Source organism: Dromiciops gliroides, chromosome 4 (assembly GCF_019393635.1).
Source record: "Dromiciops gliroides isolate mDroGli1 chromosome 4, mDroGli1.pri, whole genome shotgun sequence".
NCBI classification, from domain to species: domain Eukaryota; kingdom Metazoa; phylum Chordata; class Mammalia; order Microbiotheria; family Microbiotheriidae; genus Dromiciops; species Dromiciops gliroides.
In genome coordinates, this window is record NC_057864.1 from 143,672,018 (window position 1) to 143,690,087 (window position 18,070).

Below are 18,070 nucleotides of genomic sequence, written 5' to 3' on the forward strand. Positions count from 1 at the left end.
CTCCTGACTCCAGGGCCAGTGCTCTATCCACTGCGCCACCTAGCTGCCCCCAAAATGTTATTTTGACAGGTCCTTAGCCTAAACATTTTTTGCGTTATTTGGAAAAATATCTTATTGATATCTTTTGTTTTTATATCACTTTCATTTCCAAATATCAGCCCTCCTAAGCCCCTGATCATCCCTCATAACAAAGAATAAAAAAGAAAGAGAAAGGAGAAAAGAAGGGCACTTCTGCAAATTAACTAAAACATTTAGATGGGTATCCTAGCACACAGCTGATATATTCTTTTACTGAGGTAACAGAAATATTGATAGGGGGTGGAGAAGGTAATTTAGAAGTATGGTGAACCTTGGTAGGGGGTGTAGTTCAGGGCTGGTAGAATCCCACAATAAGGGGAACAATATTAGAATGCTGGTGGTCACCTAGAAAGAAAGGTACTAGGATAAAAGAAAAGTGTGGAAAGGGAGATAGGAAAGTATCAAAGACAAATGTGGACTACTTACAAAATGATTTCTACACAGGCCTGACATCCATGAAAGAGAAAACTTCCTTATTTCATGGTCATCCTGTAACTGAGCCAGAAATCAAGTTAATGCTATTCATAACCATAATTCAACTTCATTATGAATTAAGACTTTTGTGGGCTAACCTAGGAACTTTAACACTATTATAAAATCATTTCTATGGGGCGAGGAGAGTGTTCCAAGTTCCAAACAACCAACTTGTAAGCATTCTTTTTGAACACAATTCATTGACATTTTGGAACTACCCATATAAAGTTTTGCCTCCTTAAGATCTTCTGTTTTGGGGTTGGCTGTTTTAGGTGAAGGAAGTAGGGTAATTGCTTTTGATTTCTAATAAATTAACCTTTTTTTGTTGTTGTTCAGAATATATTGCTGCAGAAGGCTAGTCTTAAAATCAGGAAAATTTGCCTTCCAACCCTGCCAATTGTTATATGGCCTGCTTGTGTTAGCATAAGCAAATTACTTAACCTTTCAGTGAACCCAGGCAACTTTCTAAGACCAAAAGTTGTAAATGAGTTTCCATTCTGTCAGTGGACATAGAATGTCCCTACAATAAATGTTCCCCGCATATATCATATTAGGATATATACCTTCCTTAATTTAGGAGTATTGGATATATTGATAATTCCAGATAACTATTAATATATCAGTGTTTAAAAATGTTGCAGCCCATCTGCAGAGAAAGAACTGATAGTATCTGAAAACAGATGGAAACACATTAAAAATTTTTTTTTTTCTTTTCCTCTTTGACAATTCCTTAATCTGAAGTTTTGGATTTTTTGACTGTTTTCTCTCACAACTAGCTAATATGGGAATTTTTCCATGACTACTCATGTATAACTTATTTTGAATTGCTTGAGTTCTTGTGGGTGGGGGGTAGGAATGAAGGGGGGAAGAGAAATCGGAACACAAAGTTTTAAAAAAAATTGATGTTGGGGCAGTTAGGTGGCACAGTGGATAGAGCACTGGCCCTGGAGTCAGGTGGACCTGAGTTCAAATCCAGCCTCAGACACTTGACACTAGCTGTGTGACCCTGGGCAAGTCACTTAACCTCAATTACCTCACTTTTTTAAAAAAATGATGTTAAAATTTTGTTTTTACATATATTTTGGAAAATAAAATTCTATTCAAAATTTTTAAAAAAGTACTTTAAATGGGATGAGTCCTCCTAATAATACTTGACAAACTTAATAGATTGAAATTTCCTGTGGACAACATGGTGGCATGCCTCTCCAGAGAGACAAGACTAGTACTTAGACGAATGATAAGTTCATTATGGTGCCCAAATCTGAAGACTTTCTGAGTCTACCAAGAGCTTTGACTTGGACAGCATAGATCATAAGAACCCAGGGATGCAAGGTCACCAATATGTGACTAGGAAGCAGTAAAGACAGAATTTAGAAAATTAATGTGGATAATAAATGCTGTCAACTTTTGGTTGTTTCACACCCAAGTATAGTCCCTTTGAATTAGCGATGCCTCTTTTATTTCCCTTATTTTGCTAAATCTCTGAAGAAAAGCAGTATGTGTCACTTATTTAAAACAAATAATAATAAAGCAGTCTTTTGCTTTTAGAATTTTGTAATGCTTCTTGAAAAATATGCTAAACCTTTGAGAACATTTCAAATTAGGAACAACTTGCTGAGTTAGAATATATTTAGTCTTCTGATTACATTGATCTGAACACTGGTATTCCTTACCTCTGTGTTCACATATACATAAATATAGATGTGCAGCAAGTTTTTGATTGCTAATCTTTTCAGGGTGCCTTTATGCTAATTGCCTATGGAAGCTGATGTGTTTCTCTTAAATTTGCTTTTAAAAATTGGGGAAGAAACCATTTTACATTTTTTTGGGAAAACATTTTTAAACTACATACCAATTGGGTTAATTTGGTTTGTCAGTTGTATGCTAAGGATAGGAATGAGAACAGTCATTTCATTTGTATAGGGAATTCTTAGATAAGAGAATTCCGTTGACCATTGCAAGTTGGTACCTTCTCTGCAACTGATAGTCTTAATATTAGAGTTTAATAAGAACATAAGTATTTAATTTTATTCTACATTATCAGGCAAGATTTTCAGCCAGCTTACTCCAGAGTTTGAATGTAAGTGGTCTTTGAGCAATGGGAAGTTAAGGGACTTGCCTAGAATCAGACAACAGTATATGTCAGAGGTGGGGCTTCAAACCCAGGTCTTCTTTACTAAAAGACCAGCTCTCTATCCACTATATAACACTATCTCTCTTGAGCAACTATACATCATTAAAAATATAAACTGTAAATACCCAACACTTCAAAGGAAATGGTATTCGAGATCTAAGTTGCTTGGTTTTTCTTCAGTCTCTAGTGGTCTGTCTTGGTATTTTAATTATTGTTCCCTTTTAAGAATGTTTTTATCCTATAAGCAATAGCAAGACAAAACCTCTTTTTAAAAATACCCTTCTGTTTCTTTATTTCGTTATTGGTTATTCAGAATGAAATAATGTGTAATGTGGTCATTGTTCCTGAATGCCTTAATAAAATGCATTTATAATTTAGTATTTACTTGGAAACATGGAATTTTGTATATATAACTTTTTTATGCTTTCTCTTCATAGGGTTATAAGAGACTTATTTCTAAGTTGTAATGGAGTAAATCAAATGATTGAATTAAATTATTTAGATGGCATTCGAAATCATTCCCTAAAAGCATTTGAAACTTTGATAGCCTGCCTTGGAGAACAACAGAAAGATGAAACAATTCCAGAAATTGATGGAATAGACAATGAAAAGAAGGCTTCATTTTTAGTTACTTCTTCACTTAAGCACCAAGTATGTTCAGATTCTTCTCAGAGTCTTAGCAAATTTTATGCTGGCCTTAAAGAAATTTACCCGAAGAAACAGAAGACGGTTGGTCAGGATATTCATATCAACATGATAAATCTATTTCTCTGCGTGGCATTTTTATGTGTGAGTAAAGAAGCTGAATGTGATCGCGACTCCACCAATGATTCAGAAGATACTTCTGGCTATGATAGTACAGCTAGTGAGCCTCTGAGTCACATGCTACCGTGTTTATCTCCAGAGATACTTATCTTACCTTCCCCAGAACATATCCACAGGGCAGCAGACATTTGGTCCATGTGTCGTTGGATCTACATGTTGAATTCCGTTTTTCAGAAACAGTTTCATAGACTTGGAGGTTTCCAACTGTGTTATAAATTAATTATTATGATAATTCAGAAACTATCCAGGGGCAAAGAAGAGCAAAAAAAAGAGAAAGGTCCTATACATGTAAATGAAAACAAAGATTTAGAGGGAAATTTTCAATCTGAAATGACAATGAAGGAGGATGCATTACATTTAAGTGTCAACAGTGACTTAAGTCCTTTAGTGTCAGATAGTTTAGAGGAGAATACTGAAAGTTTAGGTCAACTAGATTCAAAGGAAATTTCTTCTGAACCTTTACGTGTAAAACAAATCTCAGCTTCTGTAGCAGCTCTTGAGGAACCTAAAGTACCTTCAAGTCAAGAACATGAGTGTACACTTCAAAGTATAAGACTACTAGAAGCTCTTCTGACTATTTGTCTTCATAGTACAAAGACTAGTCAACAAAAGATGGAAGTGGAGTTACCTAATCAGGTAATTACAGATTTTTTTCCAGTTATTTTGCCGTGTAATTTTATAGAAACATGGTTGATTTAACACTTGAGAAAATCCCTTTTCCTCTGATATTAATTGACAAATATTTATCAATTGCCTACTATATACACAGCATTGTATTTGACACTGTGGAACACAATGAAAAGTGTAATATATAGTTTTTTGCCCTTAAAAATTTTAAATACAGTGAAACTGTATAGTTTTAATTATCATATTTATGCAGCGGATTCTAAAATCTACCTATCCAGTTCTAACATCTCTCTAGACCTGCAGTTTCTTTTGACCTCAAAGTGCCTATTGGACATTTCAAGCTGGATGTTCTATAGACATCTTAAATTCAACCTGTTCCAAACTGAATTGATCATTTTCCCTAACCCCAACCCTCCAATTTTCCTATTACTGTCGATGGCACGGCCATCTTCCCATTCTACCAGGCTCATGACTTAGATGTCATCGTTCCTCACTCTCTCACTGTACTCTGACATCCAATCACTTGCCAGGTTCTGTCAGTTTTACCTTTGTAACATCTTTTTAATACTTGTCCTTTCTTCTCTGACACTGCCACCACTCTGGTACAGGCCCTCATCACCTCATACCCGGACTATTGCGATAGCTTTTTGTTTGATCTCCTTGCTTCAGTTCTCTCCCCACTCTGGTCCATCCTCCACACAGCTGTCAAATTAATCTAAAACACAGATGTCACCATGTCATCGCCATGTCATCAGGAAATTACAGTGACTATTACCTCTAGAATAAAATATGAAATTATCAGTTTGGGTTTTATAGCCCTTTATAAACTATCCCCTTCTCCTCAGTCATCTTATACCATACATTCCCACTGTGATCTGTGATCCTGGCATATTGGCCTCCTTGCTGTTTTTCAAAAAAACACAACTTCCCAACTCTAGGAATTTTCACTGGGTGTACCTTATGTCTGGAATTCTCTCCCTCCTTATCTCAGCCTCCTGGCTTCCCTCAATTGCTTCAAGTCCCAGCTAAAATCTGACATTTGACAGAATCCTACCTGATATGAGATTATTTCCAAGTTATCCTATATATAGATTGTTTGTGCATAGTTATCTACATGTCGTCTTCTCCATTAGAATGTGAGCTTCCAAAGAGCAGGGACTGTTTTTGCCTCTTTGTATCTGGACCACTTAGCCTGGTGCCTATAGTAGGCTCTTAAAGACATGTTGACTTGACCCATGACAAATTAGATAACAATACAAAACTGTACTAGTGACAAATGGTAGAGGATTATGATCATTTAGTCCAAGTTCAATATAAAACACAGCACATTAATATTTATCCATTTGTGTTTTTTCATCTCAGTCAAGAAGTAGATGAAAATTAGTTCAGTATTGGTACAAATTAAATATTTTATTCTGTAATTAAATAGAATTGAAAACAAGTACACTTGATATTCTATTTTTCCTTCCTCTCAGAACTTATCCTTGGAAAATATATTATTTGAAATACAGGACCATCTTTCCCAGTCAAAGGTGGTTGAAACTGATTTAGCTAAGCCTTTATTGGATGCACTGCTTCGAGTAGCTTTGGGGAATTATTCAGCAGATTTGAATCATTCTGAAGAGAACATTGAAAAGGTATGAGTAGATTTTGTTATGCCAAGGTGAAGACCAACTATGCAGGTGAGGTATAATCATATATGTTCAGGGCAGTGATTTGGAGTGAAGGCAAGGCTAGGCTCTGTACAAGTAATATGATTAAGAACAAGTATTATGAAATATAATGTGTGGAATAAGGATAGGATTGGCCTCTTAGAAAGATGTTTTGTGTAGTGAAGGCAGAAGAGTTGCCTTTTAAAAAACAAAAAATATCTCATAACAGAAGACTTGGCAGGAAATTTTTCTTGGAATTCCTAATTTCAGCATTCTTTGACTTAGACAATTTAGTCCTCATACTACTTTAATACTTGAAGGATTTGTGGTTTCATTGGTGGAGGTCATTCATTGATGACGATTACCTGCTCTATATAATAGTAGATAGTTTTTCATGAAACTTGATTCTCAGCAATTAACTTAAATATGTACATACATATACACATGTATGCATGATTATTACATTCTAAAAAGTATTATTTCACTTTGGTATGTTTCCTTTTTTAGTCATTTCATACTATCTGGTAAGGATGAATAAAAATTCCCTGTGCAACTCCGTGTGTATATGTATTATTTTTAGTAAATTTGGGGTAACTAATGCTCCATCACTTGTTAAACCCATTTTTGGAGAAGTGCTGGCCCAGCTACTTAGATTATTTAATTTGCATTATTAGATCTAGTTTTATGACAAATAAAGATTGTACCATGTGCTTTCCATAATTCTGTGCTTATAAGAAACCATAGAATTTTAGAGCTTTAAGAGACCATAGAAATTATTTAGTTTAACTGAAGCTTAATTAACAGATAATGAAATTGAGTCCCTGAAAATGGAAAATGACTTTTCACCCAACAAGTAAATGAGAATTTAAATCTAAATCATTGTTCCAAGTCCAGTTTGCTTTTCCCTATGATATGTTGCCTCCAACTATTGATAACAAAGTTTTATTGCCTTGTTCTGCCAAAATTTCATAGTGTTATAGTCCTTCCTTTTTTTAAATTAACATAACATGTTAAAAATTGTAGTGGTGTTTTTATACCCTTTCGTTGTGGCATATATTCTACAGAGCATATGTAAAAAGGTTTTCTGTGATATAATTTCATAGTATGCTATGTTGAATCCCTCCCCCCACATCAGTATATTAACATTATTCAAATACATGTAAACTTTTTTTTCCCAATAACGAACAAATTATGCATTGCAAGTTTTATAACTGAGCACATTTATCTTACAGATTCATCAGATTGAATCACAGTCAGTATCTCAGCATGGTGATCTCTCAGAAGAAACTGAGGAAGCCCATGGTACTTTTAAACTTTTTGCTGAAGAAGAAGGTTATGAAGCAGACAGTGAAAGTGATACTGAAGATAGTGAAAGCCGAGATGAAGGTAGGGTAGGACTGAATTTCAATTTCAATTTACATAACTTGTATGAAAGTTCATAAATGATACATTAATTATCTGATTTTTCTAAGAAAAATAATTTAGATGGCTACATATGCTTGAATTTTGCTGTAACTATTTTTCTGTAGAGGAGAATGTATGGGAAACTTTTTTACTAGAACAGAACTGTATTACCACCTGCCTAAATTTTTGCATTTGTACAGGTGGTTAGCTATATGAGCCTGTATTAGTAATAGAATCGTCATTGAAATGTGGGACTTTAACACGCTTCTCTCCTAACTCAAACCTTTTATGCTTCTTAGTCTTTCATTTACACCATGTTTTCAACCCCACGGTTACAGTTATGCTTTTACCACTTAAACAAATGAAACAATTGGGCCATGGCACGAACACTAATAATGGTCTTTTTTAAGTTATGAAGGAAACAAGCACCTACTGAGGGGCAGACACTATGCTAAGTGCTGACAAATATTATCTCATTTGATCCTTATAATAACCCTTGAAGGTAGGTCCTGTTTTTATCCCTATTTTACGGTTGAGGAAACTGAGGCAGACAGAGGTTAAGGTACTTACTCAGAGTCACACCACTTACAAATGTCTTTCAGACTCCATGCCCAGCACTCTTTCTGCACTGCCTAACTTTTTAAGTAGTTTTCCTATATTTTACAACTGATTTTTAAAAAATCTTCTATTGATGTTAGTTAATGTAGACTTCTAGAGTTTTTTACTTTGTGTATAAAAAAAATTAGAGGAGCAGCTAGGTGGTGCAGTGGATGGAGCACCAGCCCTGGAGTCAGGAGTACCTGGGTTCAAATCCGGCCTCAGACACTTAACACTTACTAGCTGTGTGACCCTGGGCAAGTCACTTAACCCCAATTGCCTCACTAAAAATTAAAAAAAAAAATTAGAGAGAAACTGGGAATTAAGAGATTTAGGATCCTGATTCTCTTTGTACTTTTCCTACTCTGTCCCATTGCTTACTGAATGCTTCCTTTGAGTTTCAGCTAAAATCTCACTTTCAGCAAGGAGCCATTCCCCATCTCACTTAATGTTAGTGCCTTCCTCTAGGATTATTTTTAAGTTATCCCATATAAATCTTGTTTGTACAAAGCTGTTTACATGTTGTCTCCCTCATTAGACTATGAGCTCCTTGTAGGTAGGAACTGCCTTGTGCGTTTCTTTATATCTTCAGTACTTAACACAGTGTCTGGCACATAGTAGGCCCTTAATAAATGCTTAATAACTTGACTTTCTTTTTTTCTTTTTCTTTTTTTTTTTGCTGGGCAGTGAGGGTTAAGTGACTTGCCCAAGGTCACACAGCTAGTAAGTGTCAAGTGTCTGAAACTGGATTTGAACTCAGGTCCTCCTGAATCCAGGGCCGGTGCTTTATCTACTGTGCCACCTAGCTGCCCCAGTGACTTGACTTTCTACCAAGTTTCAAATACTCTTATGAATTTTACTCTTTTATTCACTGCTTGTCATAGGATCAATGCCATGTTTTTTGTTGTGTTTTTTTAATATGCAGTAAAGTTGGAAAAATATTCTTTTAGTCATTGGTTTTTCAGGGAAAGTTATAACTGAAAGAATTCAGAATCATCCTATTTCACATAAGTAAATCAGAAAACATTTAAGTGCTTACTGTGTGCCAGGCATTTGGTATCTAGAGATACAAAAACAAAAGAAATCCTACTCTCAGAGTTTACATTTACGCGGGACAAAAGACATGTAGACGTATAAGTAAATACAAAATATATATACTGGGTACTGGAGGGAGCATATGTAGGACTATCAGGAAAATCCTTTTTTTAGGAATGGTTCTTGAGATGAGCTTTGGAAGAAGCTTGGATTAGGAAACAAGCTAGGAGAGAAGGAGTACAGATCGTAATTGAGAGACAGCTTTTGGAAGGACATAGAGATGCAAGGTAGAATATTGTAGGCATGAAGAGCAGTTTATCATGAAGATGAGTTATGGACAATAAATTTACATTTTATGCTAGAAATAATAGGAAGTCACTGCAGCTTTTTGAGCAAGACAATGACACACTCAGACCTACGTTGTAGGAAAAAAACATTGGCAGTTATATAGGGGATGAACTGAAGAGGAAAGGGCCTTGAGGCAGAGACCATTTAAGAAGCTCTTGCACTAATGTAGGTGAGAGGTGGGAGGGCTGGATCTAGCATGGTAACCACCAGAGTGGTGATAAGAAGGCTAGCTTGCTGTTGTGGGGATAGTGCTGAAAAGCTTTTATGAACGGATTGGATATGGGGAATGCAGGACTGAAGATTTGAAGATGGCTCCAATTGTCTGTATGCTGAAAATCTTAGGTGAGTGGGCTTTACAGTCAGGATAGTTTAGATAGGAAATAGTTATTGGAGGTGAGTAGGTTTCAGTACAGACTGTAACTCAGGAATATTGGTCATATATATATATATTGTTGTCAGGATCCCCGATATGTTCTACAAGTTTCCTTTGTTCCCCGAAGCCTGTGTTGTTTCTCATGTCTAGATGGCAGAAAGCAATTATGATTTCTAAAGATTTATGATTTGTAAGAGATTCTCTTTGGAAAAAAATTTAAAAGTAGTTTATCATAGGTGCAGTGATAGCTTTTCAGGAGAAACACTCTCATCTTTTCATGTCTCCCAGTAAATTTTAATTTTAAAAACCTTGCTAGAAATGTGTCAAAATTCAGACATTTTAATAAATATTTTAGGCTAGTAACCAAGGCTTGAGTAAAAAAGGCTTGAGAAAATGTAGTTTCTGGGTAATTTAATGATTTTATTTATAAGGTTAGCAGGTAATTAATAAAAAGATGGTCATTTGGAAATCTCAGACCAAAGACCCCTAATGGTGATGGGGTCATAGTTTATATGCCCTTCAAAGAGTAGGTGTTTTTGAGAGATGGAAATCGACTTGAATTGGTTAACACAATGGGAGTTGGGCTATATTAAAGTGAAAAACTTGGGGTACATGACTTAAACTCAAATCTTGGTCAAAGAGACATCAATTTCCCTATCACTTTTTTTTCCCCAATCTTAATAAGTATTTTATTTTTCCCCCAGTTACATGTAAAGATAGTTTTCAACATTTGTTTTTATAAGGTTTTGGATTCTAAATATTTCTCTCTCTCTGCCTTCCCTCCCCCCTCCCCAAGACAGCAGGCAATATGATATAGGTTATATATGTACATTCATATTAAACATATTTGCACATTAGTCATGTTGTGAAAGAAGAACCAGAACAAAAGGGAAAAACCTTAAGAAAGAAAGAAAAAACAAAAAAAGTAAAACTAGCATGGTTCAATCTGTATTCAGATTCCACAGTTCTTTTTCTGGATGTGGAGAGCATTTTCCATCATGAGTCCTTTGGAATTGTTTTAAATCATTGCAATGCTGAGAACCAAGTCTATCACAGTTGATCATCACACAGTGTTGCTGTTACTGTGTACGATGATGTTCTCCTGGTTCTGCTCATTTCACTCAGCTTCAGTCCACTTAAGTCTTTCCAGGTTTTTCTGAAATCTGCCTGCTCATCATTTCTTATATCACCTGTCGTGATAACAGGGATAATCAACCTTTCCCCAGACCTGTCTGAACAAACACAATGAACAGGAATAAAGAGAGATTTCTCATACTGGTTGATTTCTGCATGAGGAAGTAGAAAAGAGGAAAAACCTTGATCCTAATACAAAAATTAGATAGTAAACATAAGAGAGAAATATTCATTTCTCACAAAGCTATTATTTAGAAGTTGGTCCAGTTACAATTCAATCAAGCATTTATTGAGTATATGCTATATACCAAACTGTGCATTGGAGTAGATATAAAGTTTAGATAAAGAATAGTCCTGTCCTCATGTAGCTTATAGCTTATTAGTAAGAGGGTATGACACATAGACAAATAACTAAAAACCAAAATAATATCTAGTAAGTGCATAAGAAAAGTGTAAATAATGTTATGGAAAGGTAAAAGAGATCCAAGTTGATTACTAGCTAGGAAGAAAGGGAATACTTCTAGGAAGAGTAGGCACTTGAGATGTGCTTTAGAGCATTCATCTCCAAAGTTTAAGTATTCAAAGAAAATATCAAAACTGAGGAGAGCAGTACAGCCGGTCAGTGTGTTTGCCCTGATGCCTGCCTCTGTTACTCTCCTTCCTTCTGCTTGTGACCATTACTGTCTCCACTGGACATTTAGCCCCTCTGTGCTCCTTCCCAGGTAGACTGGAGGATGGACAGTCATTTCCCACCTGGCCTTAGTGTCTTCCTGTGTTCTGTATGGGCTGTACCATTCAACCATTGGAGCTCCACTCCAGGTAGTCAGAAAAGTGGATAGGCCTTGCCTGGTACCTTGTGAACTTGTCTTCCCTCTGTCATTCTGACCATAACTCCTGGAAAAATCACTTATGCCTCTTGGTCTGGGCTTTGTACACCTTCTGGATGGATGGTGTTTCCCAGGAAATTGTTTCACAGCCTCACCATAGGGGGGTTAGAAGTTGGAAGGGATGGATGTTCTACAGCCTTGGACATATAGGGGGAAGGAATCCCAGGAGTGGAGAAAATGTTTCCCAAAGGTACAGATGCTAGCTCCTTTTTGCCTGCTTGGGTTCTTTCCCCAGGAAGAGCTAGAACAGAGAGAACCTGGGAATAGCAACAGCTCATTAGAGCTGAGTAGTCACCAGTTGCTGCTATTAGTGGGTTTGGGGCCTGGTAGCTAAATCTATAACAACTCTCAGATCTGTACCTCTATTCCCAAGACCCCACCAAATCCATTAGGTAGCTTGGAAGCAAATGATGAAAGCCATATATCACCAGGAAAAGATGGACTAACCAGCTGTTTAACGTCTCCCTGGCTTTAATCCCCTTCCTTTCCTCCCTGAAACAGCTACCTTTCAGACCTGGGACCTGATCTTCATGTGCCTTGCATTCTGCCTTCTACACATCAGGAAATTTTCCTAGCCAAATTATAATTAAAAACCTTCCCCTCCCCCCAAAAATTGATGTGTGGAATTGAAAAATGGGCATTGTGATATAATGTATATATTAGTACAGTAGTAAATAGAAATAAATTTATATATAAACACATATTGAAGGGATTATTTGCTCAAAAATTATTTTACTTGTTAATGTGTGCTATCAAAAAAAAAGGTTAGAAACAGTTGCTTTAAGTGATTCATAAGAATTCAACAGAGGGAGCAAAAGTAGGGAAGTTATTGCAGGCATAGGGAACAACTTGTGCAGAGACTTGAAGGTGAGAAAGTAAGTAGACATAGGGATAATGATAGTTTATTCTCATTGGAGCATAAAGATACTTGAGAATTTTTGAGGTAAGTCTCAAAAGGTGTGTTAGTGCCAGATATTGAGGACTTTAAAGGGTAGGTAGAGTTACTCGGTAGGAAATATTAGACTTGTGATTAGAGACCCTGTTATGAATGTATATGATGCGATAAGCAGTAGTATGAAGGAGGAATTTGTGGAGGCTTAGAGTGGAGTTGGGAATACCTATGAAGAAAATACTGCAGATAGGTGATAGGAAGGGCATTTAATCCAAGATCTGAAAGTTTGAAATTTTACTTTCTTAAACATGACTTCCTCCATCTCTCTAACTTTTATACTCACACTAGACTTAGTCTTTTTATTCCTTATAACCTTTTTTGAATCTCTCTTACTCCTGTTTATTTGCTGTACTAACCTCCATGCCCAGCCTTAACCAGGCTGATTTTGAGGTACTGGCTAAAATGGTTAGGTTGGGAAATCTTATAGGCTTTGAAAAAATTTAAATTGTTTTATAAATGTTAACTTTTCTTTATAGTATCCTTTAAATTGTTCTTATTGTATGTAAATATCATATTTTTACAGAGAATTATCCAAGAGGAAAATTAGTGAACACCAGAAGTGTTGTTGTTAATGTTACTAGTAGCTCTAAAATGGTGGTCAATATCAGAATTGTGTGTTATTTTATAAATGAAAATTCACCACTTTTTGTTTTAATTTCAGAAGACATAGAGACTGAAACAGGATATATCAGTTCTACAACTTACTTCAATGATGTGATTGAAAACCTTGCACAAGGAGAATTAATATATCCTGAGATTTGTATACTGGAATTAAATTTGCTTTCAGCCAGTAAAGTCAAACTTGATGTGCTTGGCCATGTCTTTGAGAGCTTTTTGAAAATCATCAGGCAGAAGGAAAAAAATGTGACTTTACTCATGCAAAAGGTAAAATTTTAGTATGGTTGATATGAGATACATATTGATTGTTTTAATAATTCTTCATTTTCCTTTTTTGTTTACTACAGTTTAATAATAATAGCTAGTGGGGGCAGCTAGGTGGCACAGTGGATAGAGCACCGGCCCTGAGTTCAAATTCGGCCTCGGACACTTAACAATTACTAGCTGTGTGACCCTGGGGCAAGTCACTTAACCCCAATTGCCTCACCAAAAAAAAAAAATAATAATAATAATAATAATAATAGCTAGTATTAAATAGCACTCTAAGGTTTGCAAAGTTGGGGCAGCTAGGTGGCGCAGTGGATAAAGCACCCTCCCTGGATTCAGGAGGACCTGAGTTCAAATCCGGCCTCAGACACTTGACACTTACTAGCTGTGTGACCTTGAGCAAGTCACTTAACCCTCAGTGCCCCACAAAAACAAAACAAAAAACAAAACAAAAAAAGGTTTACAATGGTAGATAGAGTAGCGGGCCTGGAGTCAAGAAGACCTGAGTTCAAATAGTGCCTTAGACACTTACTCTGTGGCAAGTCACTTACTCTGTTTGTTTTAGTTTGCTCTACTGTAAAATGGGGATAATGATAGTTCTTATATCCTGGAGTTGTGAGGTTCTAATGAGATAATATTTGGAAAGCACTTTAGCCCAGTGTCTGCCACATAATTGGTGCTAAATAAATCATGATTATTATTATCATGAGTATTATTATCGCCATTCTGCAGATGACATAATCAAGTTACCTTAGCTTAAAAAATATTAGTATCAGAACTCTGGTCTCCTGACCCCAGGGAATATGCTTTTTTTTCCTACTACATCATGCATGAATCTTTGATTATAAATAATTCAAAGAGTAACTGCACTGAATAATTAAATATTTTTGCACCTCTGCTTCGTGAAAATTTAGGTCACATTTTCTGGGTTTCTTTTTCCCTAGACAAAAAAAAAAATTGATGGGTATAGAGAGTTCCTGGTGAAGAAACTGCCTTTATCAATGCAGATTAGCACTTGCCTGTAATTTATTATATTATAACGCCTAGTGTCCTTGTCTCTGCAGTTGTTTTGTTTAATCAGGGGAAATTGGGGAGCATGATACTATATTTTTCTAGATTCCACAGAATTCTTCAGCACTTTGCCTGGACAGGTTTTAGCCATCTGCGTTCCACTCAGTAAGGGAAGTTAACAATTTCTGCTCCTACCTGGCAAATCTGACAATCACATTGATTTTTTTATGACTGACTCTAAAATATACAACTTAATCATATCTTCAGCTGCCTGTTGGAAATCTCAAAATGATTGTCCCATAGACAAAACTCAACATGTCTAAAACTGAACTCATTATCTTTCCCCATAAGCCCTTCTCTTTTCCTGTCTTGCTCATAACTGTAGAGCGCACTACCATCTTCCCAGTCATCTAAGCTTGTAGCCTAGGTATCATCCTGGACACTTTGCTCTCTTTCACACACATACCCTCCAATATCTAATCAGTTGCCAAGTCCTGTTGTTTCTACCTTTGTAACATCTCTTGCATACACTCCCTCCTCTTTTCTGACACTGCCGCCATCTTGGTGAAAGCCCTCATCATCATATACCTACCCTTCTGGTTGGTCTTCTTGCCCCAAGTGTTTCTCCACTTCATCTAGCTGTCAAATAGACTTCCCTAAAGTGTAGGTCAGACCATGTTTCCCCCTATGTAATAAACACGGGTGGCTCTTCATCTCCAATTATAAAATATAAAAAAGCTCTGTTTGGCATTGAAAGCCCTTCATTACCTGCCCCATTGCTACTTTTCCAGTCTTTTTGTCCCATACTTCTTCCCTGGCCCCCAATTTTCTCTTATTCAGTGACACTGGCCTTCTTGCTATTCCTCAAACAAGACACTTCATCTTCATCTCCTTCCTGTGCATTGTTTTTGCCTGCCCTCTATGCTTGGAATCTGCCTTCTCCTCATCTCTGCCTCTTGGCTTCCCTAGATTCCTTTAAGTCCTTACTAAAATTTCACCTTCAAAAAGCCTTTCTTAGTTCCCTCAAACTTGGTGCTTTTCTCCTAAGATTATCTCCAATTCATCGTGTATATAGCTTGTTTTTACTTGGCTTCCCCATTAGACTGTGACTTTCTTTAGAGCAAGGACTATCTTTTGCCTTTCTTTGTATTACTGGCAGTCGGTCCAGTGCCTGGCACATAAGTAGGTGATTAATAAATACTTGTCAACTTGACTTTTGCTTAATGTGGTATTAAAGACCATTTTTATATAGGAAACAAATTATAAAGACTACTGTACAATTATTATTCTATTTAAATATTTATTGCTAACCAAAATGTCAGTTAACTCAATAAAGTGTCATAATTGTTTAGTATATTTTTTTGCAAATCTTTGCATTGATAACAATTGTTCATTTAAAAATTTTTCATGTTTTAATTCACAGGAAATTGTTAGAAATCTCTTAGGAGGGTTTCTAAAAATTTTTACACGGAATGATTCTAGTTTGCAAGGTAAGTTTGACCTTCATTTTCATAAACAATTTTTATCTTATCCTAATATATAATAACTATAATGTAGCACTGTATCAATGGGATAACAGAGTCAGTGAAGTAATAATTGTCCCTTGTCTGCTTCATGATGAACTCTTACAGTTTAGTTACGAATACAGCATTAAAGCAAGGAACAATATTGAAAAATTTAAAGAGTATATAGTGCAGTAATCAATTATGTGTTAGGAACTATAGACACTATAAAAAGTGATCCAAAGTAATACTTTATCAGATGACTTCTGGGATTCCTTCCAAATGTTAATATTGTATGTGTCCATGAAAGGAAGATCAGTTAGAGCTAGTAGTCATGAATGCTTCATGACCAAAAATGAACTTTGAAAGATGGTCAGATTTATTTTAGGAAATAGGGAGGGCATTTCCGTTGAGAACAATATAAACAAAAACATGAAATGTGTAGGATCATAACATATTCATGGGAAAGTGAAGAGATTAGTAAAAGTAAAGGATGTATTGTGGAAAGTAGTGGAAATAAGATTGTATAGTCATAGTGGGACCAGATTATAAAGAATCTTGAGAAATGACAAGAAGAATTCAGAGTTGATATCAAGGGAAATAAGAAACCACCAAAGGTTCCTCTGAGGAGTGGAATGATCTTTTATGATGAGAATGCTGTTTAACAATCAGCCTGACAAAAAATATGTAAGATGCCTTGAAGGGGAAGAGCCTGGAATCAGGGAAGCCAATTTAGGAGATTCATAGTGTGAGGTCGTGAACCTGGAGTAGGATTTTGGTTATAGGAATGGAGAGGAAGGAATATATTCACAAAGCATTTAAAAGAAAAATCCTTCTAAATGGACTTTGCATCTAGCTAGTTAAAGGGATTTAGAGACAATGATGAGTAAAAGATGAAGAATTAGGTAACTGGGAAAATGATGGTGATAGTAGGTAATAAAGATAAAACTAGTTTCATCGTTAAATTGAAGGAATTCATATTTAACAGTTAGGTTTTTTTTTCTGTTTTCCTCTTCTATTGCCTTTTTGTCCTTTTCCTTAATCTTTTGCTTTCCTAGGGCTTTTTGAGGCAGAATTTGTCATTTTGGACCTCAGAAAAAGCTGAATTTTGTTCTTAGTTCTTCTACAAGTAAGGCAGCTAGAATCCCATTTTACTGAAGACTATTTTAACTTCTGGATCTGTGTAAATAATTCTATTTTCATATATATAGTCTATAGCAAGGGTCTCATAATTTTGAGGGGTAGAGTTGTACTTTTCATTTTTTTGAAACCTTGACTTCACTGGCAAGCAGTGATAGAAATAATGAAGTCACTTATAGGGTGGAGTGAGTAGCCTGCTTTATGTGCTATTGAGACAGAGGTAGAAGAAGGCTGTAGTGAAGAATCACCTTCTGATCACACAATTTATTTCATTTTAAGGATCTTGCCCTGTATAAATCATCCTCACTTTGAGACGACTTAGTCCTCTTTAGAATAAGAAGTCAGTAGTTGAAACTTCAAGCATTGTTTATAACACATCAAGCCCTGACCTTCAAATGCCTCAATTACATGGTTATACACCTCTGTACTTGGCCATTCCTGCCACATATCTGCTCTCTATGCCTTATATTTTCAAACCACAAATGTGAGGTCCCTCACATTTCCTGCTCTCCTCTTGTCTATGGCCAATGAGGGATTGTTCACACTCTTATCTGAGATCCCCATCCTTGAGCTAACTGAAGCTCTAGTCATTACTTCTCATTTCTTGCCTTTGCACTGGACATCTTATTTCCTGCCCTAACTTCAACCCTGTAACTCTCTCTGACCCTGGCTGGCATCTGGGGCTGAGTTTGAGGATGTCCATTCCAATATAGTTAGCAGCTTGTGGGATAGTGCTTTACTGTTATCCTTTTAATATCAAGAGAAATCAAGAAAGTCCTTGAGCACGTTGAGTGGCACCCCTCTGGTGAATTTATAGTAGGTTATGTTCAAGAGTTACATAGGATAAGCAAGTATTAATGGGTTGTGATCTGAAATATTGGAGGGAACATCCATATCTATGAGATTATAGGTCCGTTCGAGTATTTGTTTTAGTATCCCTAAGCTTCTCTTGGAAGCAGTTTGTTAACTCAAATCCTACTCACCAGCAGTTTTTTAAAAATCCCCAATAGAC

At 36.1% G+C, this 18,070-nt stretch overlaps 1 protein-coding gene across 1 annotated transcript in view; it reads left to right on the top strand.

Annotated features, from left to right (window-relative positions):
- LYST (lysosomal trafficking regulator) overlaps nucleotides 1-18,070 on the top strand; it is a 205,181-nt gene that overhangs the window by 42,018 nt on the left and 145,093 nt on the right. Inside the window, exons 6-10 of the mRNA XM_044002844.1 lie at nucleotides 3,124-4,147; nucleotides 5,614-5,775; nucleotides 7,023-7,176; nucleotides 13,182-13,405; nucleotides 15,840-15,906. Of these exons, the coding sequence (XP_043858779.1) occupies nucleotides 3,124-4,147; nucleotides 5,614-5,775; nucleotides 7,023-7,176; nucleotides 13,182-13,405; nucleotides 15,840-15,906 (1,631 nt within the window). The remainder of the gene's footprint in view (nucleotides 1-3,123; nucleotides 4,148-5,613; nucleotides 5,776-7,022; nucleotides 7,177-13,181; nucleotides 13,406-15,839; nucleotides 15,907-18,070) is intronic.